The 26,143-nt window shown below is 48.2% G+C and overlaps 1 protein-coding gene across 1 annotated transcript in view; it reads right to left on the bottom strand.

Annotated features, from left to right (window-relative positions):
* The window catches only part of NDUFS4 (NADH:ubiquinone oxidoreductase subunit S4), a 70,700-nt gene extending 45,421 nt beyond the window's left edge, over positions 1 to 25,279 (bottom strand). The window contains exon 1 of the mRNA XM_080682164.1: positions 25,108 to 25,279. Within this exon, the coding sequence (XP_080538290.1) occupies positions 25,108 to 25,205 (98 nt within the window). The 5' untranslated portion in view covers positions 25,206 to 25,279. The remainder of the gene's footprint in view (positions 1 to 25,107) is intronic.
* Positions 25,280 to 26,143: the final 864 nt, after the last annotated feature.

Below are 26,143 nucleotides of genomic sequence, written 5' to 3'. Positions count from 1 at the left end.
CTCTGTAAAATATCAATAAAATATATTTAAAAAAAAATTACAGCACACACACACACACACACACACAGCAATTCTACACACGCACATATAAAGTACCTAGACTGGTCAAGTTCATGGAGACAGAAAGTAGAATGCTGGGTGGACAGGATAACAGAGATGTATTATTTAACAGATACAGAGGTTCAATTTTGGAAGATGAAAAAAAAGTGCTGAAAATATCTAGTGGTAATGGTTGCACAACAATATGAACATAATGTTACTGTACTGAGCTACACTTCAAAATAAAATGGTAAATTTTTTATTACGTCTACCTTACAAGTAAAATTAAAAACAATATGCCTTGTGAAGAAACTGTTAAGCCCCGGTATACAGCACCAATGAAGAGGAACACACAAGTTTGTCAAAGATGAAAACGATTTATAACTGTGCTTAGGGAAAGCCTATTCATGTTTGTATGTAGAAGTATTCTGTGTGCGTATGTATATCACTCTTCATAAGCTTTTAGGAGACCGAACTGAAGGTGTTAAACTTCACTATGATTATTTGTACTCATGCAGCATATTTTCCCAGATCATACACTTTTTAAGAACTCCTAGTGCATGTGCATGTAATACAAAATAGGCGATACTTCGTTACCTATTTTAATAGCAATTACAAGACTTTTGCATTTGCACCATTCTTCAACACTTTTTACACAAAACTGGTTGAGCATTTTGAATTTTCACTAATAGCTTTATGTTACAAATACGCACACAGAGCAACCCATCGCTATACTGTAAAAATGTCACGGACAAAGCAAAAGGAAAAGCAGGCCTGACGACCAGTCTATCCGCTGGTCCAACAGGGAACTGCGGGCATTTGTTAGTTATCGATCAGCCCCTTCGGAATCAGCACCTTTAATGTCCTCATCGTGGGGTCACTTCCGAGGCACGCAGCCTCTTGTTAAAGATGCTTCCGCTGCCCCAGTCTCAGTGCTCCCCAAGGTGTGTGAGGATGAGGGCTGTGCACCAACATTCCAGCTCGCCCGCGCGCATGTGGTGAGGTCACCTCCACGGCTGCTCTCCAGCCCGGTTGGCATGTGACACCAGCAGCAGTGTGCAAAGTCATTGCATAATTACCTATTATTTTCCCTCTGTCCCAGGAACAGACCAGGTTAGCCTGGGCCCCGAGTGGGGCAGATGGAGTGAGTGGTGGCGCTCCCAGCAAGGGACACGCAGCGCGAACAAGAAATGGAGTTTTGTCATTTTAAGCCACAGGTACTTCGGGGCTTATATCCTGATGGATAGCGCTTGTTATGCAATTCTCTATCCACGTCCTTTTTCCCCAGGGAACGCCCTATGGAGAACTTAAGTTGCACGATGTCTGTTCCACATTGGCTATGTGAGGTTGGGAGTATTAGAGACTGAGAGTTTACGACTTTCAAGTGAATCAAGATGTCACTATTAAAATGCGACAGGGGGTAGGGGAGGCTGGGGGAAGGTCAATGGGGGAAAAAAAGGAGATATATGTACTACTATATGTAATACTTTAAACAATAAAAAAAAATAAAGCCTTAAAAAAAGGCTACATTTTTGGTCTTTAAGAGCAACATAATTTATTTTCTTATGCCTTCAAAGGTTAGAATGTGTCAAAATCTATTAGATAATTTGCTTCATATCAGCTTAATACTACTGTTTCATCTTGGACAGCTTCCCTAATTTTTTTTTAAAGACTATGCATTTTATCTTCAATCATCTTCACTCTGAATTATCCCAACTTGTTGCTTATTTGCTTCAGTTTAGAATCTTCTGCTTTAAAACTTCTAACTGCCATAAAAACCACTGGAATCATGTTTATATCATAACTATATTTAAAATGAAGTAACAATACATTTTATCACAAAAACAATGCTGAATTTATAGGACATGAGAGTTGGACAGACCAGCATTCACCATTTAGCAATGTTACATCAAAGAGGAAGCTAGCTGATAGGTATTTGTTCCTCAACTTAAAAATGAGTATCTGTCCAGGGGCAAATAAATCTAGCCCTCAGGGGCATACCGTTTTTTAAAGGCTGACGCGATTACATGGTTAAAAATATATTTCGAAGGAAAAAATCACCAACATACATAGATTTTTTTAAACTTCATGAAACAATTTGGAAAAATGGTCACAGTAACTGCAGTCGGTCAACCCATGTTAGAATTCCGGACCTGCCACTCAGGAGCAATGTGGTCTTGAACAAATTACTTCACAACACAACACTGCACTTCCATTTCCTCGTCTGCAGAAATAAGGGTAATAATCCCTCCCAGAATGGCTGGTGGAGTAAATAGCAGGTTAAGTAATTGGCATGGAGTGTTCCTTTCTTTCTTTCCAGTAACATGCAGGACCAGTTCGTTTAGTGGCAAGAGAGGGAAGGGAACCCTACAAAACATGAACTCACCAACACCGCTTTTCCGGATTTTCTCTAAAAACTGTGAACGGCCACCTTTCCTGGTTCTGTCCAGTTAACCACGAAGTGCTCCCGACCCCCAAACCTCCCCCCGAGCCCCCCAGCCTGCTCTGCTTCTGTCCATCCCTCTTCCCTGGACCACGGTCACAGTCACCTGAATGGCCTCTCTTCCAACGCCAAGGAATTACAGCCAAGCATGCCACCGCTCTCCTTAAAGCCCTGCACTGGCTGACAGTAATTATCTCAGAAAAGGCAAGTACTTAGGGAGCAAGTACCATGTTTATCATTTGCTTTCAAATAGCTTGGGTAAAAAAGAATATATTCATATGTGCAATTCGCTCATATACGTCATGCATATATGTGCATGCATACTCAGTACATGCATTCTGCTTATCCATCACACACAACGCACAACGGCCAAGTGAGCAAACCAACAAAACGGGAGCCGTGTCAGATCGAGGTGGGGGTCTCCAGATGCACTGCGCCCTTTCCTGGCGCAAGCGCTTTAGTAAGAAGCTGGAAGATTAAAAGCAAACGCCAAATATGATGACTAATAGGTTTCATTTGTAGAAAATGGAGAAGCTAAGAATGCATGTGCTTGAACATACACAGACAACTCCAAGAGTAAGAACCCAGTGACAGTGATTTCCTGCGGGGTGGGGAGAGCAGTGGTGAAGGAGCAGATGGGTCAGAGATGAGAGGAAGATCTGTGCATGTGATTTATACACACGAGACTATGCAGTATTCTTTATTCAAATATGACACTGAAAAGTAACACGGACTGTATTTTTACTCACTGCACATAGTTACTATGAGGATGAAATGAGACAACGTATATAAAGCTTTAGCAAGTACTTGGCACTTGGTCAAGGCTCAATAAATGTCAGCTAGTCCGGCTGTTGAAGTAAGAAAGAAAATCTTCAGTATTAATGGCACCACCTAATGTGTACAAGTCATTTCACCCACACCCTGGGGGCGGTTAGCTACCTCTCCGGAAGAGGCGACTTACGGACATGAATTTCAAATATCTCCATCAAAATCCGAATCGTAAGGGCTTATTGGCATAAACCAAGACTGAATGATTTTCCTCGATGGAATGAGTGGAATCTGAAAAGGGCAGAGCACCCTGAACAAGGTTACAATGAGCAAGCTCAGCTGCTGGCCTTCCAGAACAGCACTGCAGGTCTAAGGTCCCCGTGGGCCTGCCACCTCCCACTGCGAGGAGGACGGGGCTGCCGGCCTGACCAGTCCTGCCACCTCCCGCTGCGAGGAAGACGGTTCTGCCCGGCCTGACCAGCCCTGCCACCTCCCGCTGTGAGGAGGATGGTGCTGCCCGGCCTGACCAGCCCTGCCACCTCCCGCTGCGAGGAGGACGGGGCTGCCCGGCCTGACCAGCCCTGCCACCTCCCGCTGCGAGGAGGACGGTTCTGCCCGGCCTGACCAGCCCTGCCACCTCCCGCTGCGAGGAGGACGGGGCTGCCCGGCCTGACCAGCCCTGCCACCTCCCGCTGCGAGGAGGACGGTTCTGCCCGGCCTGACCAGCCCTGCCACCTCCCGCTGCGAGGAGGACGGGGCTGCTGGCCTGACCAGTCCTGCCATCTCCCGCTGCGAGGAGGACGGGGCTGCTGGCCTGACCAGTCCTGCCACCTCCCGCTGCGAGGAGGACGGGGCTGCCCGGCCTGACCAGCCCTGCCACCTCCCGCTGCGAGGAGGACGGGGCTGCCCGGCCTGACCAGTCCTGCCACCTCCCGCTGCGAGGAGGACGGGGCTGCCCGGCCTGACCAGTCCTGCCATCATCTCCCGCTGCGAGGAGGACGGGGCTGCCCGGCCTGACCAGTCCTGCCACCTCCCGCTGCGAGGAGGACGGGGCTGCCCGGCCTGACCAGCCCTGCCATCTCCCGCTGCGAGGAGGACGGGGCTGCCCGGCCTGACCAGTCCTGCCATCTCCCGCTGCGAGGAGGACGGGGCTGCCCGGCCTGACCAGTCCTGCCATCTGTCACTGCTACTGCTTACCATTAATGAGACACTACTCTCATCACAGGGCCTGGGAGCCACCTGGTCATGGAGGCCCCTGCTAACTGACCTGACCACAGACCATGCCCTTCATCAAAACTGACCTCCTGCCTTTAGAGTTTGCCAAGGTATCACCTGGTGAAGCTACTGAGATTAAATGAGATATAAAGGACGAGCTACTAGCACTGTTCCTGATATACTCCAGGTAAAATTGTTACCAATCATTATTATTTTTGAGAGAGTAATGTTGTTAAGCTAAAAATTAGATTCCACTTCGATGTTTTAAGTGTTTATTAGTTTAACCCAGAAATTGACCCCAATTCTAAGATATGGATTCAACTACAAAAAAAAAAAAAGGTTCAGATTAAAAATAACCAAACAATTCAATTCCCTAAATAGCTACAGATGTTTGTTACCTATGACCTACTTTAGAGCAATTATTTTTTTAAATAAGACATAAATCAAGGAAAGATTTCATAATAAATCTCGTTAGCAAAGCAGTGTCCTTTTGAAATATGGTGTTTTTAAAAAATAATTCATGTCTATAAACTGGAGACCTATTAATTTATTTAAATAATCTTTTAAAAATTTTGTTTAAATAGGATTTAAACAAATTAAATAAAATTCAAAAAGAATTTTAAAAGTAAGTATAAAATACAATCTAGACTTTAAAACCTCATAAAAGTAACAAAACAAAATATATACAGACAAGTGCACAAAAAGCTACATAAATGCAAAGACACACAAACTCCCCTTCCAGTAGTTAGCGTAATGGAGTAAGTAGCCTGCTTCTTAATTAATAGTTTTACGCCCTTCATACCATTTAAGAAAAACCTAAGACTTACCCAAATACAGCCATAAAACTGTCGATTACTAGACCTGAACGGAGTAATTAAAGCTCCCACTAACTGAAACACCTAATTTTATAACTTTTCAGTAAGTACTGGCAGAACTATATATGCAATTTGATTTCAATCACAAAACTAATACAAGACAATGAGACATGGAACCAGTACTTTTCCCATTGACTTTCCAAAACATTTCACCTTTTAAAAATATATTCACCTAAAGGTTTTTTAGAAATTAAAGTATAATTGATATATAGCAGTGTATTAATTTCAAGTGTGTAAGATAAGGATGCTACACCTGTAACTACTGTGAAAAGAGCACCACAATAAGTCTAGTTACCACCTGTCACCACACAATTACAATGTTTCTCTTGTGATGAGAACTTTTAAGATCTACTCTGAACAATATGCAACACAGGATTATTAACTATAATTACTATGCTGTACCTAAAGAAGGTGTTTTCTTCTTAAGATATTTTGGCTATGCTAACGAATAATCCAGTCAATAAAATACTCTTGGAAGAGAAGTTTGCAAGACCTGGAAGACTTAATACTTACTGACTAAAAAATAGTGTACGTATGTTCGAAGAGCCCCGGTGAACTCAGCTGATGATATATACTGAGAATGTATACCAAGATTCTAATTCCTAGCCCCAATTCATCAAACATCGATTAAAACATCTACGTCTTCTGCATAATGCTACACCCAGGAGCTGGCTCTGAAGGTTTTACTGGGGGAAAGCAAACATATAAGCGATAATTCCAATGTCACTGCCTTGAATGCTGGTGGTAATTCCTATGGTAAAGATACACGGTGCTTGGCTATGCAAGGAGGGGCAACTGTGCACCGGGGGACGGAGGGGTGGAGGGTGTGGCAGGAAGTCAGGGAAAACTCCCCAGCGTTGCCCGTGCTGCCCAGTTCCTCTGTTTTCACTGAGCATCCAATATTACAGGATGGGGAAGGGAATGGAAAAACATTCGCATATTAATTCACACATTTAGTGCCTATTATGTGTGGTACAGTCCTGACAAACATGTTCATAACTCATTTTTAAATTAGGAATAACACCACAAAACCAGTAATTTACATTTTGGCTGAAAAGTCACGAATTCTTTATTCACTTATTTATTTTAAAAAGCTTATTTTCCCACCAATGCTTATTTTGCCTCTTCCCAACTCCCTCCCAGTAAATTAAACAAAATGGTAAAATTTAACAATACCTACAATATTCCAAATGCCTTAAATCTTAATAGATTCCGTTTGTATTTGCTTTTATCTCTAATAGACATAAATAAAACGGAACAAATTTAACTAATTAAGTAAAATCATTTCATTTGTTTAATGTGGACTATAACAGCAGAATGTTAATCCTTAATCTCAAAAGTCGGAGTTTATTATGTTTATCAAGCACTCTGTCATTCCAATATCTGTAGTATAATAGCTACAAAGCTATCTAGTACAGAGAAAAAAATTACTTTACTACTGGTAATTATTTAAATTTGCAATACCTTTCCATCTTTCCCATTATTTTTTTGATGGAAAACATTAAACCCTAGTAAAATCCCAGATCACACAGAAAGCTTTCTGACAGAATCTAACTTACACATTTTAATAAACACTGCCTTAAGATAAAGTCACCAACACTATTACTCAACACTAGTGGCCTGGTGCACAAAATTCGTGCACATTAAAAGGGAATTAATTAGCCAAAACCGGTTTGGCTCAGTGGATAGAGCGTCAGCCTGCGGACTGAAAGGTCCCGGGTTCGATTCCGGTCAAGGGCATGTACCTTGGTTGCAGGCACATCCCCAGTGGGGGGTGTGCAGGAGGCAGCTGATCGATGTTTCTCTCTCATCGATGTTTCTAGCTCTCTATCCCTCTCCCTTCCTCTCTGTAAAAATCATTAAAATATATTTAAAAAAAAAAAAATAAATAAATAAATAAAAGGGAATTAATTAGAAGAAATAATTTAATATTGCTATTTGCCCTTTCTCTATAATAGAAGTGTCAGAGATGAAAGAAAATTAGTAAAATGTATATGAAAACCTTCCTCCTGTCAGAGTCTGGGTGGGACCCAGAGTCAAGTCCCAGCCCACCCGTGCATGCCTCAAAATTGTGCGAGACCCAGACCCGGCCGGCCCCACCCCATTGGGCAAGATCCAGACCTGGCTGGCCCCACCCCCGTCAAGCCCCACCAGGCGGGGTCGCAGCCTCAGGTCCCCCATCAAGCCCCGCCAGGTGGGGCGGGGGGCGCAGCCTCAGGTCCCCTGTCAAGCCCCGCTGGGCAGGGGGTGCAGCTTCAGGCCCCCTGTCAAGCCCCGCTGGGTGGGAGTGCAGCCTCAGGTCCCCTGGCACATGCCAGGTGGGGGGGCGCAGCCTCAGGTCCCCCGGCCCAGCGCCGGGACAGGGGGCACGGCCTGAGGTCCCCCAGCCCGGTGCCAGGGCAGGGGGCGCGGCCTCAGGTCCCCCCGCCTAGGGCGAAGGGTGCGACCTGAGGTCCCCCATCAAGCCCCACCCCAGGCGGGGGGTGCGGCCTGAGGTCCCCAGTCAAGCCCAGTCAAGGCGCAGCCTCAGGTCCCCCGCCCTGGCCCGGCTCCACACAGCCTCAGGTCCCTGCTGATTGCTCGTTATGGAAACCCCGCCTCAAAAAAATAATGGGAAAGATGGAAAGGTATTGCAAATTTATGAGCACAGCCATCTTGTGACAGCGTGACAGTTAATTTGCATATTACCTCTTTATTATTTAGGACAAGGAGGAAGCGGGCGCATCAATAAAACTGTAGAAGTCATCACTTTTCAGTGACCTGTAACACCATTGTGCACGACAGCTACATTTAAAACCAGTATCTCAAATGCTGTCCTGTTTAGAAGAGGCTATAAGATATTTTTTAAATTTCTGCGTTATTTCATAATCAAATGCGTGCACAGATGTTTACTGCATGTCAGCTGCACGCTAACCGATGTGCGATGCTGCAAACACAAAAGTGAAGAAGAAACAGCTCCTGCCCTCAAACAACTCCAGTCCAGTGGGAAAGGGAGAGGAACGGCAATCACAGTGAAGCACGAGCACCGGCAGAGGCAAGCTCGGGGCTCCGAGATCCCAGCCGAAGCTTGTGACTCCAATAGCGCTCCTCAGAGAAAGCGGTTTGAAGTGCCACCCACCGAAGGCTGACTGAACTTAGACCAAGGGTGTGGGGGGGGAGGACAGGGGAACAAAGGGAAAGCAGAAGAGACTGTCCACACAGAACCTTAACGGTAAGAGCGAGCACGCGCCAGGATCGCAAGTAGTTCAGGACCACTGAGACACACGGGGAAGTGAAGCGAGGGGAATGCACAGAGGACGAGAGCAGGGGGCATGCGTCACTGTGCACTGAGAAGGTAGGCCTGCACGCTGGAGGCTTAAGGAGAAGAAAGGAAGATGACAGCGTGGAGGCCAGTCAGGGAGCAGATGACGGCGGTTGCAGTAAGGATGGAACCTGAATGAGCGTCGGGAAGCTGAGACTAGGACTGGACGGCTAACTGACAAGGCCTGAGAGAGGAGGCGAGAATGCGACGTGGGTTCCTGGCTGAGATAACCGGTGGCGGTGGAGGGGATGATCATCAAATTGCGTCAGATACGCTGTGATGGACACGCCTGTGGGACGTCCCAGAGGAGCCGTCCTGTCAGTTCTAAGGGTAGAAGAGCCAATAAGAGGACAGAGAGTCACATCTTACACGAAGAGCAGGTCCTACAGTCAGAGCGTTAGGCAAAAACTGCCAACAGGAAAATTATCTTTGTAAACCCTTTGGAAAGCCCCACTACCCCCAGTGGAGACCCACATACTCTCTCTTAGGAATCCGATCCTCTAGCTCTGGAACACATTGCTGTTCCTTTGGCTGAGTGCTACATGGTCAGTAGGTAGAATAATGAGAGAATTAACCTGGATTTCTAAATGTTTTTAAAGTACTTTCTACTCCTTCGGTTGCCATGTGTATGTGCTGACTTCCTTGAGTGGAAAGTGAGTTCAGTGCACATGATCTACACACTTGTTGGAGTCAGTGGCAACAGGGCGCAGCTCCAGTCACGATCGGTGATGAGAGGCAGAGGGCACTTTCGTTTCCTACCGCTGCTGCAGCAAATCACCACCGAGTCGGCGGGCTGACCCAACTGGGTTTAGTGTCTTAGAGTCCGGAGGTCCTGCAGAGCCCGTCTCCAGGGCTCCTATCAGTGTGCTAGCCAGGCTGGTCCTGCAGGCTCCAGGGAGAACCTGCTCCTGTCTTTGCCAGTTTGGTGAGGCTGCTGGCATGCCTGAGCACAGGGCGCAGGGCACAGCTCTGGTCTCTGCTGCCATGCTGGCATTTCCCCCTGACTCCTCCCACAGGTGTCTCAGAGGAACCACTGTGCTTATGTGAGCCCACGGGATGATCCAGGATAACCGCTCCCAAGAGATTCAGCTTGCCCTAGCTGGTCTGGCTCCGTGGATAGAGCGTCGGCTTGCGGACTGAAGGGTCCCGAGTTCGATCCTGGTCAAGGGCACATGCCCGGGTTGCAGGCTCAATCATCACTGAAGTTTCTATCTCTCCTTCTTCCTTCCTCTCTAAAAGCAATAAAAACATACTTTTTTACAAAAGAGAGACTCAGCTTAATCATATCTGCAAAGTCCCCAGGTTTGGGGGATTAGGATGAACATATTGGGGTGGGTTATTCAGCACAGAGAGTATGCGAAGAATAAAGATACTGTTACATCTCAAGCTCTCAAACTGAATGGTGGGGCCACACAAACTCATTTTGCCATTATGCTTCCTAACATATATATGTTTATATGTTACATATATTCATGTGTATATAAACTTCATGTAACGTAAAACATTTTTTTAAATAAAGAGCTAAGTATCAGACTCAAACACTGACAGTTCAAGGAGTGGGCCAAAGAAGATGGACATTCAAAGGGAACTGAGAAGGAGGAAAAACAAATAGAAGTCAAAGGAAGGATCTTTCAAGAAGGAGAAAGGCATCGTTTTGGACTGCAAAGGTCACGCCAGAGAAGGACTGAGCAGAGTCTATTCTTTTAGCAACAGGGTCACTGTCAACCTTGATGAAAGCTATTTCGGTAGAATGATGGATGCTGAAAATAGGCTGCATGGAACTGCGGAGTGCACGGGAGGTCACAATCTGGAAAAAGCCAGGTGCGGATCATTCTTTTATAGACTCGTGAATACAACACTTTTAGTAAATAGGAAAAAAAATCCAAGACGCTCTGATAATCCAGAAAGAGGAACTAGAATCTAGAAAAGAATTATGAAAGGAAAGAAAAGGTGGGGAAGGAAGAAAGGAACAAAAAGAGAAAGGGAAAAAAAAGCCACAAAAGGAAGGATGATGATGACGGTGGTGGTGGTGGTGGTGGTAATGATGATAGTGATGGTGATGATGAGGATTATGTTATTGTTACAATCTGTTAGGCACTTAGCATCTGCCAGGCACTGCCCTCAGGACTTTATAGACTGTAGGAGACAGATTTGTATGTCCGTGTTATAAAACAGAAAACAGACTCAAAGCAGGCAGAGGTAGGACATGTCAGAGCTAGGACTCAAATGCTGGTAGGGCTGACTTCAAAGCGTGTGCTCCTAACTATGATGTTATATTGATATGAAGGATCCAATGGAGTAGTTCAAGTATGAGAAAGCTAATACAGCCATGGCTAATATCAGGAGTTAATAGAAAATCTCTGAAAACAGTTTTTCCCAAAGCTAGAGTCAAAGACAATAAATAGTAAGAGATTATTAAGGGAATTGGCCACATCAACAGTTTGAACTCAAAGCCAAAAGATTATATTTGGGACCAAAATTAAAACTTGAGCCCCAAGGAGGGGCCACTTACCAGCAGTACCTAAGGTATACTTAAATCATGGACTTCAGCAGCAGCAGAGTAACAGTGTTTAAGCCTCAGTAAGGGCAGAGGAAGCTGAAATCTGTGACATGACCTCAGATGCAGCTGCATCCATCCAGTGCTATCTGTGCACTGAAATGGCTGACACACACCAACAAGACAGAAGACAAGGCTACCCCACAGCAGTCCGTCCGAGAGGGGGTGGGAGAAAGAGCCTACATGGGAGCTGCAGGAAACAGTCTCTAATTTGAACCAGGAGGCGTGTCAGTGAAGAGAAAACGCCCAAAGAAGGAGATCATCTAGGTTGCAGGCCACGGGCCTCATCTGTTCCAGTCTCAAACAAAGCTCTGTAGGCAGGTCCTGTTTGCTGGGGTATTGTGCACATACACAGTCCCTGGTCACCTACACAGTGCAAAAATTCTGCCATCACGAATTCTTTAAACACTGAATTTTACAGAAGGAACCACCTCCTCCCTGGAGTGCTTCTATTATTAATTACAGTTAAGGGAGTTGAGAGACCTCAGTTTCTGATCCTTTGTCGTGGCCTTCAGCATATTGGTGAATAAAGCAAATTCCAATAAATGAGTTATTTATAACCCTAGGAATAGAGGAATAGAGGAATAAACAATATAGTTGTCAGTAGACATACCATGTTTATGGATTGGAAGCCCCAACATAGTAAAAATGACAACTCTCACCTAGCTGGTGTTGGTCAATGGTTGAATGTCGACCTATGAACCAGGAGGTCATCGTTAGATTTCAGGTCAGGGCACATGCCTGCAGGCTCGATCCCCAGTAGGGGAAGTGCAGGAGGCAGCTGATCCATGATTCTCTCTGATCACTGATGTTTCTATCTCTCTCTCCCTTCCTCTCTGAAATCAATAAAAAGTTTAAAAAATGACAACTCTCCTCAAATTAATCTATAGCCTTCAAGCAATGCCACTCAAAGTCCACCTGGATTTTTTTATAGCTATAGATAAGCTTGTTCTAAAACTTACATAAATAGAAAGGCAAGGAAGCTAGAATGGCTAAAAAAGTGTTGAACAAAAAGGAAATTGGAAGAATCACAGCTACTCAATTATAATACATATCCTATATAATAAAACCCTAATATGCAAATCGACTAAACAGGGGAACAACTAGTCGCTATGACGCACACTGACCACCAGGGGCCAGATGCTCGATGCAGGAAGGCGACTGGCGACAGCGACGGCGACCAGGGGGCAGGGCGGGCTGGTGAGCCCCCCACTGCCCGCACCTCCCCCTGCCGACTGCCGGTTGCCTACGGTCGCCTCCTGCAAACCAGCAGTTGGACATCCCCCGAAGGCGCAGGCTGGGCTGAGGGACTCCCCCCTCCCCCCGCCCTGTGCACGAATTTCATGCACTGGGTCTCTAGTTTACTATAAAACCATAGTAATCAACATGGTGTGGTATTGCCAAAGGGATCTAGATCAATGGAACAGAGCAGAGAATATAAAAACAGACCCAGACAGATGTAGCCAACTGATTGCTGACAAATGTACAAAAGCAATTCAATGGAAAAAGGACAGTCTTTACAATAAATAGTAGTAGAACAAGTGTACATCTACATGCAAAAAAATTAACCTCAACTTAAATCTCATACCTTATACAAAAATTCACTTGAAATGGATCACAGATCTGGGTGTAAAACATAATACATCAAAACTTCAAGAAGATAATATAGAAAAAAATCTTCATGGTCTAAGGTTAGACAAAAAGTTCTTATCTATGAAAACAATAATGTATAATCCATAAAAGAAAAAATCTGGTAAACTGGACTTAATCAAAATTAAAAACTTTTACTCTGTAAAAGGTATTATTAAAAGAATAAAAAGAAAAAAACAGATTGGGAGAAAATATTTGCAAACCATATATATAACAAAGGACTTGTATCCAGAACATTTTAAGAGATTGCAAAGCTTAACAAGAAAATTATATATATAGTTCAAAGAACAATACTGGCAAAATAGAATCCATTCTCAGGACTACCGAGCGATAAAGCATTAGGAAATATGGTCATGAATAAAGGGTAAACGAGCGGGACATGCTAAGTCTGGAGCCCAGACTTGGAGGAAGAATGAGTGATGACTAGTGTCTTCCATTGTCTGAAGGGCTGACATGTGCATGGGGCGGGGGGGGGGGGGGCCGTCAGAATTGTTCTATGTAATATTAAAAGGAAACATTATTTGCCAATGAGTATAAAAGTATAGGGGGGTTTCTAGGGCTACCAGACATTCACCATATATTCCTCAACTGCTAGATAATCAAGAAGCAGAAATTTCTAGAGATTCTTGCATTAAATAAAGGTGGGACAAGATGATCCTAAATTTTCAAACATTATATGAATCTATCACCTCTAACTTGGAGAGTTAACCTACCAAAGCAGAAAACACTGAACATCATAAAAGGTATCCTTTCCTGCCAAAATATCACCTTTCACTGCGTAAAAGTAAATGTTATAAAGCACTTTAAGTTCCCAATTTTAAAAAAGACTAAATAAATAATAAAATCTTAACAAAAAACATATTGAGAACTATTTAAACCTCTACATCACATTTGTGCTAAGGATGGTCTTAAATTTAAATTACTAATGTCTAATTAAATCTCATTTCATTAGACTTAAAAGACAAAAGATATAAAAGTAATTTCATGCAAATTTCTGTAAGCATTTTAAAGAACTCTCCTGAAAAAGAAGTGCTCTTTCACACAAAGAGTGGTAGTCCTCAAAAGAGCCAAAACATCTGCATTCACTTTAAAGCTCATCAAGACAGACTGACATTTTTAGGAGAAGCATATGGCTTGCTGAACAGTCATCTAGAACAGAATCTTTTGTCTAGTAAACCCTATTCAAGGTCCATTTACTTATGTATGGAGTGGCTGAATAAAGGAGAAAAACATATTTTTGAGTCCTAGAAAATACAAAGAAATAAACTCTTCCTCTAGCTTTATTAAGGAGGCAGCAAACATAGTACAAAAGCAGCCAGATCTTTACTTTCAAAGACTCTGCTCTCAACGCGTGAAACAATTCTAAGAAATCAATGAAACAAAGGAACTCTAGAAAAGCATGAAACTTTCTTAGAGAACTATATCCACCAAATACCACCTCCCTAAAAAAGGCATTTCCATTTTAAAGGGTAAAGCACTTTCTTCTTAAAACTTCCAAGGGCAGAGTTCAACAGCTGCGCTATATTAAACCTGAGCCCTTCCAAAAGGAAGAACGAGAGTCTCTGGAGAGAGAGTAACAGGGCCTGCTCTCTCCAAAATTCTCAAAATGCCTGCTCTGACTCAAAGGAAAGTTTCTCCAAGAAAAAGCCTCTATCCAGTGCATGGGTGAAAAGCATAAAACTTAATTTAGACTAGGAAAGTATGCAAAAATGGTAGAATTTTTGTTTGTTTCTGGAAATCTCCATCCCTCTCCCAAGGAAAAATGCATTTTGAGGTCCTTCAAGATAGAGCATGGGAACTATTAAAAAAGAAAAATCGTGGTTTTCAGCCCATCAGAATCACCATAAAGCTAAGCCTCAACCTAAACTTACTGAACCAACGTGCACATCTCAGGGCCAAGGCACCTGAATTTTCACGCACACAGCAGGTGACTGTGGTGCACAGCAAGGGCTTAAAACCCACTGAAATGAATGGAACAGGATTCCCAGAAAGGAAAAAGTCAGTTTACTGAGTAAGGCAGGAAGAAAGGGTCACATCTGAGCAACTAACTAGTCCTAAAGAACCTCAGGTTTTACTCACTCATCAAAATACTCCTGACAGACAGCAGGAGGAGGATCTGAAATAGAATTCTGCTCTCACGCCATTACTTCACTTTAAGTCTTAAAGGACAAAAGGCCTAAAACAGTTCACTCCACCAGCTAAATATTTAGATGAAAGTAGCTATGAAAAATGTGGCCACTGAATAATTCAGGTACAGTAAGTTTCCAGCAGACTCTTGGGTAACTAAAAAGAAAGTTATAATAAGAGCTATGTGCTATATGTAATTATCTGACAACCTTAAGAAAGCCCAAGGCTTTAATCCCAAGGTAAATTTCGCCCCTCAACAGAGCTTCATTAACCCTACTTTATTGTACACACAGGTCCAACAGGGTTACTTGCTTCATATCCAAACCCATGATAAATCAAAAGGGGTAGTGAAACTGCTAGAGGGGAAGCAGACCAGTCAAGGAAGGACCCAGAAACACCATTAAACAGCAGACAAGCACTCAGAACGCTAACAGACACTGGCTAGGTGTGAAAGGCGGCAGCACACAGTGAGTGTCTGTCCTAAGGACCACTGGAGCAAGACAACAGGAAACCACGTTCAGGGCACCTTGTTCATGCATCACTGTAGGGACTTCGTTTAAGAGGGTGAGAAGGCATAAATTTCAAGTCACCTCTGGAAAGTCTCTCACCAAAAATATTTACAAAATTTACAGGAAAAAATCCTACCTGGAAAACAAACAAACAAACAAACAGAAACAGAGACTCACTGTACGAAAGGAACAATGGAGGGAAAGTAAAGAGCAGATAGTCTTTCAAAGAACATACTTTACGAAAAAGGAAAAGACATCGGGGAGATACTGAGATTTTAATTTACCTTTATCAGACATAATATTTCTCACGGCCAAAGTCCACATGTTCCTTTAGACTGCTACATCAGGCTATTTCCAAGTAACGTACAGGCATTCCTGGGAGATATTGTGGGTTCAGTTCCAGACCACTGCAATAAAGCGAATCTCACAATAAAGCGAGTTGTGATCTTCCTGCTGGTGGAAGGCCTTGCCTCAGTTTGTAAAAAGCTCAACATCTGTCAAGCACAATAAAACCACGCACAATAAAACACAGTATGCCTGTAAACTGAAAAAGCTGTTGCTTCGCCGGTATGTTTCCTCATCCATATATATAAAAAGCCAGGGGCTGTCATGACCGAAACAACCAGACTGACGACTGAACAGGCTGCGCAGGGCGACCAGGCAGGCAGGGGGGTTAGGGAGGGACGACCAAACAACTGAACAGCAGGCTGCATGGGGCGATCAGGCCAGCAGGGGGGACAGTGAGGGATGACCAAACGACCAAGCAGCAGGCTGCGTGGGGCGATCAGGCCAGCAGGGGGGACAGTGAGGGACGACCAAACGACCAAGCAGCAGGCTGTGTGGGGCGATCAGGCCGGCAGGGGGGACAGTGAGGGACGACCAAACGACCAAGCAGCAGGCTGCGTGGGGCGATCAGGCCGGCAGGGGGGACAGTGAGGGACGACCAAACGACCAAGCAGCAGGCTGCGTGGGGCGATCAGGCCAGCAGGGGGGGCCGTGAGGGGTGACCAGGCCGCCAGGAGGGGGCAGTGAGGGGCGACCAGGCCAGCAGGCAGAGGCAGTTAGGAGCCAGTGGTCCCGGACTGTGAGGGGGATGTCCGCCTGCTGGCTTAGGCCCTATCCCAGGGATCGGGCCAAAACCGGCAGTCGGACATTCTCCGAGGGGTCCCGGATTGGAGAGGGTGCAGGCTGGGCTGAGGGAACCCCCCTCCCCTGCCGCCGTGCACGAACCTCTAGTCTAAAAAAATGAAGAGACAGATATAAGGAAGGTAAAGTCCTCAGCACAGTAGCTAATGTGCAATAAGAGAGAAATAAATGTTAGCGGCTATTATTAATTTGTGCTCAGAATAAATGCCATGAAAATGATTCTCAACTTTCACTAAGGGATACGATGTGCTCTAGAAGTGTTTCCATTTGAAATGATCTGACTCTGTATCCAACCCACACCAATCACAGACCTCTGCTGATGTGTATGACCTGGGAACGGAGGTGCTCCATCTTTCTCCACTACCCCCAGGGATTATAAACGTTTAAAAACTTCATGTACAGTAGCTTGCAGAGAGCAAGTCTAATAATCAGATGTAGTTACTATTATTCCCCAAAGCTCTCGTGTTTCATGAGTACCCATTTCCAAATAAGCTCCTTTGCACCTCTTTTAATTTGAATCCAAAAGGGGCGTCAGGACACTTGCCAAAGGCAATAGCTGTACGAGTACAAAACAATCTATCTATAAGACCACCTCAACCCAGGAAACTTAGACCATTGCAAATAGCTGGAACAGGGTAGGTGTTCCTGATATTTCGTATTCACATGTATGTAGGTTAGTACCTATGTGGCTTTCACGGTTGTGGCTAATAGAAATACCGTTTATGGCTTCCTCCTTTCCCTCACGATCACACATCTCTAAATATGTACGTACTGATCTACATAAGCATTTATCTGTTAAGTGCGAGCCATTACACTGGGTGCCATGAAGTATACAAAAATAAAGTATAAAAATTGTTTTCCGATGACCTCACTACGGATACCTCAGTCCGGGTGTGTGTACAAAGAGTGAGTGTAGGTCGTTACGCTGAGGCAGCCAACAAGCCAAACACCTTCGTGGCACACGACAGCGGCTCATCTCGTGGTCACTGTATGCTTCACAGCCCTGCCTTGCCGCGTGCTACCTCACCGAGGGTCCAGGCTAGGAGGCCCCACTCCGATGTGCCCCCGCACGGCAAAGGGGGGTGAGACGGGGCAGAACGGGGCCGCCCTTCAGGCTCCCGCCTCCCAGGCACTGCCTTTCCATGACATTGCACTGGCCGGCCAAGCCCCTGGCCGTGGGGCAGTGACGTGTGATCCCGTCACAGGGAAGGGAAGCCAATATTCTAACCTGTGACCACGATTAAAGAAAAACATTCAGGCTTGAATTAACATATATTCACGTTTTATTTAAGTAAGAGTTACAATGTACCAGACACTATTCTACTATTTATTAGCATTAAAATATTTACTTCTCCTAAGAATTACTCAACAAAGATACTGCTACCGATGAAACAAACCAACTAATTGTGAGTATTTTTTAATGAGGAAAGTAAGCCAAATGAAAAGTATTAGGAAGAACTTAAAAAACACTGCAAGCGCACGAAACCTGGCTTTGATAAATGCCGAAGGCAGCAGAAGTAGCTGCCCTTCAGGGAGGGCTCTCACCCAGCCTCTCTGAGGTAAAGCCAATCCCGCTTTAAATGTCCTAAATGTGTCTCAGATTTGAGCCGAGACTTCTTCCCAGTGACGGGGTGATACACACAGGACCCTTGCCAGCCTCAGGACCGCTTACTCATCGGAGGTTCCTGCACACTCATAATTGTACACTGCTTATCTAATGCCAAAAACAACCAAAAAGCAAACAAACAGAAAAAAGAGCAGCAGGATGGACTGAGATGGGAGCACCAAAGAGGCCTGAACAAAGGTCCCACATCCCGAGTCCCCACCACCATTTACAGCCGCTGCGGACCCTACGGCGCTGTTTGCAGTGAGCACAACTCAGTCCGAAGTCAGACGTGGTGGGACAGGCTGGGGGAGGTAAGGGCACGTGAATAGGAAAAAGAAACAAACAAAAACCACTCGCCAAATGTCTGGAGCCCTAAGACTTGCTCCTTTGAAACAGGGAGCCATTTTCAGATTAATACCCTAAACAGTCAAACCTGCCGGGGACAAACCCTAGGGAGGTCAGGAGAAGTAAGGGTACCCGCAGGCCTTTATCAGGGTTCCCCTCTCCAGTCCGGGGAATTAGAAGCACCCGGACACTGAGACTCTCTCTCTCGAGCAGCAGCAACAGCTCAGCTACTGGATCAGCTGAGTCATCTACTGTTCAAGTAAGTTTTCTCTCTCTTGCTTGTGTGTATGTTTTTGGATTTTTCTGTTTTCCTTTTTCTAATATATGATAATTGTGTTCATAAGTTAACAGCTATTACATGCTTCTTTCCTTCTACGGATAGCTCCTTTTCTCCAGCACTTATTTTTTTTTTCACTGCCCTCCTCCTTACAAGATCCTCGCTGGTTCTACCCTCCCTAACTTTACTCCTGCCATCTGAAATGTACACCATTTGCAAACGTTTTCCAAACATTCCTGGTTCTCTTTCCGCATTCAACCCTTTCCGAGCCTCGTCCCTGTCGGTGCCAGGGAAGGACCGTGCTTAAGGATCAACAGCGAGTCCTGTGTGAGGAGAAGGGCCCTCCGTTCCCCTGGAAGTGAGATGAACGTCTTAAGTTCTTGGAGTGAAAAAGTGGTAACAGAACCAATCAATGTGTCCCTTGACTTGTGCTTGAAATTTGTTTTCCTTGACGTTTACGTGTTTTTTTTTTATAGTGTGAAAGAAAAGTCAGCTTACGTGACCTAAGTTTTTATTCTTTCCAAACCTAACACATCTGCAGGCAGGAAAGCTTTAAGTCTGGATAAGCAGTATTAATTATCATCGCCGTTTCCAAAATGTAACATCTTCACTTCAGCTACTTCCATGGCTGGCCGACAGCCATGTTCTGCTTAGCCATGCACCAGGGACCCTTCAAATCTGTTTTCAGTCTAGGGCAACTGTGGATACCTTATTATGTCTAGGAGAACAAGGCTAAGCTGAGTCACCCCCAGCCCAGCCCTGAGTCACCCTGTGAAGTACTTGACCTCAGAGAAATACTTTCCATTCGTCAAGTCCCCCAAATGCAGAACAGTTAACTGCAGACTCATTTATCTTCCCCCCGCCCCCGTCTTAGCATCTTATTTGCCAATGACTCTCTATTATACATACAGGGTGTCCCCCAAAAAACGCACACACACTATAACAGCTGACAGCTCAATTTTGAAAATGAAATGTATTTTAATAAACACCGCCTTTATAATTATTCAAAGTGTGTGTATACATTTTTGGGGGACACCCTATATATATCTGGACTACCACTTCAAGCCTTTCCGTAACCCAATGACCCCACCCAAACCCACTATTTAAAACCTTAATAAAAATTATCTCCAAAAATCCTTCCTAACTGGAGTTCTAACCCTCTGCATTCCCTTTGTACTTACTGACTACAACACTAAGTTAATTGGTATCTTAACCTCTCCCATTCGCCACACGCCCTGCCCATCAGTCCATCCAGTCCTTTTGTCCTGGTCCCAGCACTGAGCCTCAGACAGCACGCACTCTGTATGAGCCCTGGCTCTCATTTACACTAACAAGCTTGAAACAGCAATAAAACGTAATGATCATTCTCAGATAAGAATGCTGGGTACATGTTCGTGCTGTCCTGTTAGGGCTGCAATAAATTCAGAAAAATTCGGGAAATGGAGGATTAAGTCATGAAGTCTGTAGTCTCAAAAAAGAAAAAGAAAAATCCATCACAAAAAAATGCTTCAAGACAAAACAATAACAGAAACTTCTGAATTATTCCAAAGCTTTAATAAAATTCTAGGTGGGGAAACCTCCCAGCGTGACCACCAGCCTTTGAAAAAATTAACTTCCAATATTTTTACCAATATCCACTTCCCACCAAATGTCCCGCCCAAGCAGTGCGTTGATGCATAAAACTATGTTTCTGTTCAGAAACCTAATCAACACCACTGATAGCAGAGGAATTCACCCCCAGATAAGGACCGGAGTGCCGGACCAGCAGGTGACTTCACCCCCAGTAAGGACGGGGGTGACGGATCAGCAGGTGACTTCACCCGCAGGTAAGGACCGGAGTGACGGACCAGCAGGTGACTTCACCCGCAGGTAAGGACCGGAGTGACGGATCAGCAGGAGACTTCACCCCCAGGTAAGGACGGGGGTGACGGACCAGCAGGTGACTTCACCCGCAGGTAAGGACCGGAGTGACGGACCAGCAGGAGACTTCACCCCCAGGTAAGGACGGGGGTGACGGACCAGCAGGTGACTTCACCCGCAGGTAAGGACCGGAGTGACGGACCAGCAGGTGACTTCACCCGCAGGTAAGGACCGGAGTGCCGGACCAGCAGGTGACTTCACCCCCAGGTAAGGACCGGAGTGCCGGACCAGCAGGTGACTTCACCCCCAGGTAAGGACGGGGGTGACGGATCAGCAGGTGACTTCACCCACAGGTAAGGACCGGAGTGACGGACCAGCAGGTGACTTCACCCGCAGGTAAGGACCGGAGTGACGGACCAGCAGGTGACTTCACCCGCAGGTAAGGACCGGAATGACGGACCAGCAGGTGACTTCACCCGCAGGTAAGGACCGGAGTGACGGACCAGCAGGAGACTTCACCCCCAGGTAAGGACGGGGGTGACGGACCAGCAGGTGACTTCACCCGCAGGTAAGGACCGGAGTGACGGACCAGCAGGAGACTTCACCCCCAGGTAAGGACGGGGGTGACGGACCAGCAGGTGACTTCACCCGCAGGTAAGGACCGGAGTGACGGACCAGCAGGTGACTTCACCCGCAGGTAAGGACCGGAGTGCCGGACCAGCAGGTGACTTCACCCCCAGGTAAGGACCGGAGTGACGGACCAGCAGGTGACTTGACCCCCAGGTAAGGACGGGGGTGACAGACCAGCAGGTGACTTCACCCACAGGTAAGGACAGGGGTGAAAGACCAGCAGGTGACTTCACCCGTAGGTAAGGACCGGAGTGACGGGTCAGCAGGAGACTTCACCCCCAGGTAAGGACAGGGGTGACGGACCAGCAGGTGACTTCACCCGCAGGTAAGGACCGGAGTGCCGGACCAGCAGGTGACTTCACCCCCAGGTAAGGACAGGGGTGACGGACCAGCAGGTGACTTCACCCGCAGGTAAGGACCGGAGTGACGGACCAGCAGGTGACTTCACCCGCAGGTAAGGACCGGAGTGCCGGACCAGCAGGTGACTTCACCCCCAGGTAAGGACAGGGGTGACGGACCAGCAGGTGACTTCACCCGCAGGTAAGGACCGGAGTGACGGACCAGCAGGTGACTTCACCCGCAGGTAAGGACGGGGGTGACGGACCAGCAGGTGACTTCACCCGCAGGTAAGGACCGGAGTGACGGACCAGCAGGTGACTTCACCCGCAGGTAAGGACCGGAGTGACGGACCAGCAGGTGACTTCACCCGCAGGTAAGGACCGGAGTGACGGACCAGCAGGTGACTTCACCCGCAGGTACGGACCGGAGTGACGGACCAGCAGGTGACTTCACCCGCAGGTAAGGACCGGAGTGCCGGATCAGCAGGAGACTTCACCCCCAGGTAAGGACCGGGTGACGGACCAGCAGGTGACTTCACCCCCAGGTAAGGACGGGGGTGACGGACTAGCAGGTGACTTCACCCGCAGGTAAGGACCGGAGTGACGGACCAGCAGGTGACTTCACCCGCAGGTAAGGACCGGAGTGCCGGACCAGCAGGTGACTTCACCCCCAGGTAAGGACGGGGGTGACGGATCAGCAGGTGACTTCACCCACAGGTAAGGACCGGAGTGACGGACCAGCAGGTGACTTCACCCGCAGGTAAGGACCGGAGTGACGGACCAGCAGGTGACTTCACCCGCAGGTAAGGACCGGAATGACGGACCAGCAGGTGACTTCACCCGCAGGTAAGGACCGGAGTGACGGATCAGCAGGAGACTTCACCCCCAGGTAAGGACGGGGGTGACGGACCAGCAGGTGACTTCACCCGCAGGTAAGGACCGGAGTGACGGACCAGCAGGAGACTTCACCCCCAGGTAAGGACGGGGGTGACGGACCAGCAGGTGACTTCACCCGCAGGTAAGGACCGGAGTGACGGACCAGCAGGTGACTTCACCCGCAGGTAAGGACCGGAGTGCCGGACCAGCAGGTGACTTCACCCCCAGGTAAGGACCGGAGTGACGGACCAGCAGGTGACTTGACCCCCAGGTAAGGACGGGGGTGACAGACCAGCAGGTGACTTCACCCACAGGTAAGGACAGGGGTGAAAGACCAGCAGGTGACTTCACCCGTAGGTAAGGACCGGAGTGACGGGTCAGCAGGAGACTTCACCCCCAGGTAAGGACAGGGGTGACGGACCAGCAGGTGACTTCACCCGCAGGTAAGGACAGGGGTGACGGACCAGCAGGTGACTTCACCCGCAGGTAAGGACCGGAGTGACGGACCAGCAGGTGACTTCACCCACAGGTAAGGACCGGAGTGCTGGACCAGCAGGTGACTTCACCCCCAGGTAAGGACAGGGGTGACGGACCAGCAGGTGACTTCACCCGCAGGTAAGGACCGGAGTGACGGACCAGCAGGTGACTTCACCCGCAGGTAAGGACGGGGGTGACGGACCAGCAGGTGACTTCACCCGCAGGTAAGGACCGGAGTGACGGACCAGCAGGTGACTTCACCCGCAGGTAAGGACCGGAGTGACGGACCAGCAGGTGACTTCACCCGCAGGTAAGGACCGGAGTGACGGACCAGCAGGTGACTTCACCCGCAGGTACGGACCGGAGTGACGGACCAGCAGGTGACTTCACCCGCAGGTAAGGACCGGAGTGCCGGATCAGCAGGAGACTTCACCCCCAGGTAAGGACCGGGTGACGGACCAGCAGGTGACTTCACCCCCAGGTAAGGACGGGGGTGACGGACCAGCAGGTGACTTCACACGCAGGTAAGGACGGGGGTGAAAGACCAGCAGGTGACTTCACCCCCAGGTAAGGACGGGGGTGACGGACCAGCAGGTGACTTCACACGCAGGTAAGGACGGGGGTGACAGACCAGCAGGTGACTTCACCCCCAGGTAAGGACGGGGGTGACGGACCAGCAGGTGACTTCACCCCAGGTAAGGACGGGGGTGACGGACCAGCAGGTGACTTCACCCCAGGTAAGGACGGGGGTGACGGACCAGCAGGTGACTTCACCCCCAGGTAAGGATGGGGTGACAGACCAGCAGGTGACTTCACCCCCAGGTAAGGACCGGAGTGACGGACCAGCAGGTGACTTCACCCGCAGGTAAGGACCAGAGTGATGGACCAGCAGGTGACTTCACCCCCAGGTAAGGACAGGGGTGACGGATCAGCAGGTGACTTCACCCGCAGGTAAGGACGGGGGTGACAGGACAGCAGGTGACTTCACCCCCAGGTAAGGACAGGGTGACAGACCAGCAGGTGACTTCAACCCCAGGTAAGGACGGGGTGACAGACCAGCAGGTGACTTCACCCCCAGGTAAGGACGGGGGTGACGGCCAAAGGTGACTTCACCCCCAGGTAAGGACGGGGGTGACGGCCAAAGGTGATTTCAGCCCCAGGTAAGGACGGGGTGACAGGACAGCAGGTGACTTCACCCCCAGGTAAGGACGGGGGTGACGGCCAAAGGTGACTTCAGCCCCAGGTAAGGACGGGGTGACAGGACAGCAGGTGACTTCACCCCCAGGTAAGGACAGGTGACTTCACCCCCAGGTAAGGACGGGGGTGACGGCCAAAGGTGACTTCACCCCCAGGTAAGGACGGGGTGACAGGACAGCAGGTGACTTCACCCCCAGGTAAGGACAGGTGACTTCACCCCCAAGTAAGGACGGGGGTGACGGCCAAAGGTGACTTCACCCCCAGGTAAGGACGGGGTGACAGGACAGCAGGTGACTTCACCCCCAGGTAAGGACGGGGTGACAGACCAGCAGGTGACTTCACCCGCAGGTAAGGACCGGAGTGCCGGACCAGCAGGTGACTTCACCCCCAGGTAAGGACGGGGTGACAGACCAGCAGGTGACTTCACCCCCAGGTAAGGACGGGGGTGACGGCCAAAGGTGACTTCAGCCCCAGGTAAGGACGGGGTGACAGGACAGCAGGTGACTTCACCCCCAGGTAAGGACAGGTGACCTCACTCCCAGCTAAGGACGGGGGTGACCGCCAAAGGTGACTTCAGCCCCAGGAAAGGACGGGGTGACAGGACAGCAGATGAGAAACGGAGGGTGCGGGACGCGGGGAGCCTGCGCCCCTTCTCTGGGCACCGCAGACCAGCTCCGCGACCACAGGACACAGGCCGCCAGGAAACCGGGCACCGCCGTCCCCCCGCCCCGCCCGGCTCCCCGCGGCCTCCCGGCAGCGCCCGCCTCTCCCGGCACGCCGGCCCGAGGCCTTGGCCGGGCACAGCCGCAGAGACCCGCCCAGGCGGAGGGGACGCCGAGAAGCTGCAGAAGGAGCCCGCCGGTCCTGTTACCTGGTTGGAACCCGGAGAGCGGAGGCAGCCGCCGGGGCCGCGGCCCTGCAGCCCCACAGCGCGCGCCGCAGTGCCTCTGACATTGAGACCGCCGCCATCTTGCCGCCCGCGAGCGCCGGACGGGGCGCCGCGAGGGACACGCCTCCTCCGTCTCAGGCCCGCGGAGTGCGGTGGGCGGGGCTTGGTATGGGGGCGGGGCTTATCGCGGGGGCGGGGCTTAGCCTTGGGCCTCGGTTGGGTCTCCCGCCAGGTGCTGGGGTTGGGAACAGAGGTGGGAGGTTGGGTGGGAGGTTGGGTGGGAGGTAGATGCACAGCTGCTTGAAGTGTAGACCGTACCCCGTGAAAGGAGAACTGTTTGTTACGTAATGAAAAGACCAAAAGAAAATACTTGAACTTAAATGCTTGAAACTCATACTTTTTTCAAAGGCCTCCGAATAGTTAGGGCCGAGCCCCCGGCAGGAGCCAGAAGGCCCTCTTGGCTCTTGAGAACCTAAAGCAGCACCTTTGCAAAGTGTTGGCAGAGTGAGTTCGCAAGCTCCCGGGACCCCCGAGTGATGGGCAGTCTGTCCCTGTTACCGTCCTAGTTTTCTAAGCGTGGCCTGGCACAGGCTTATTGTTAGTACCATGGTGCATGGATTTATGTGAAAAGCTCATGGAACATAGCGTTTGATGTCACTGTATTCCCAGTAATTTCTGAATGTGTGACCATAATCCACGGACACCAAGAATATTAATGCTCCATCCACATAAAATAAAAAATTATCTTCTGAGACACGTGTTGGAAACATGTCTGTCGTATGAGCTACTGACCTTATGAACAATAATTATAGATAGATAGATAGATAGATAGATAGATAGATACACAAGCAGGTTCGTTTGTGGTTTGTTTGGGGTTTTCAAAGAGATCTTTTAAAAAATAGTATGCTGTTGCCGAAACCGGTTTGGCTCAGTGGATAGAGCGTCGGCCTGCGGACTGAAGGGTCCCGGGTTCGATTCCGGTCAAGGGCATGTACCTTGGCTGCGGGCACATCCCCAG

This window comes from Plecotus auritus (assembly GCF_963455305.1).
Source record: "Plecotus auritus genome assembly, chromosome: 7".
NCBI lineage: Eukaryota > Metazoa > Chordata > Mammalia > Chiroptera > Vespertilionidae > Plecotus > Plecotus auritus.
The sequence above is the reverse complement of the archived record's forward strand: the minus strand, read 5'-3'. Positions and strand labels throughout refer to the sequence as shown.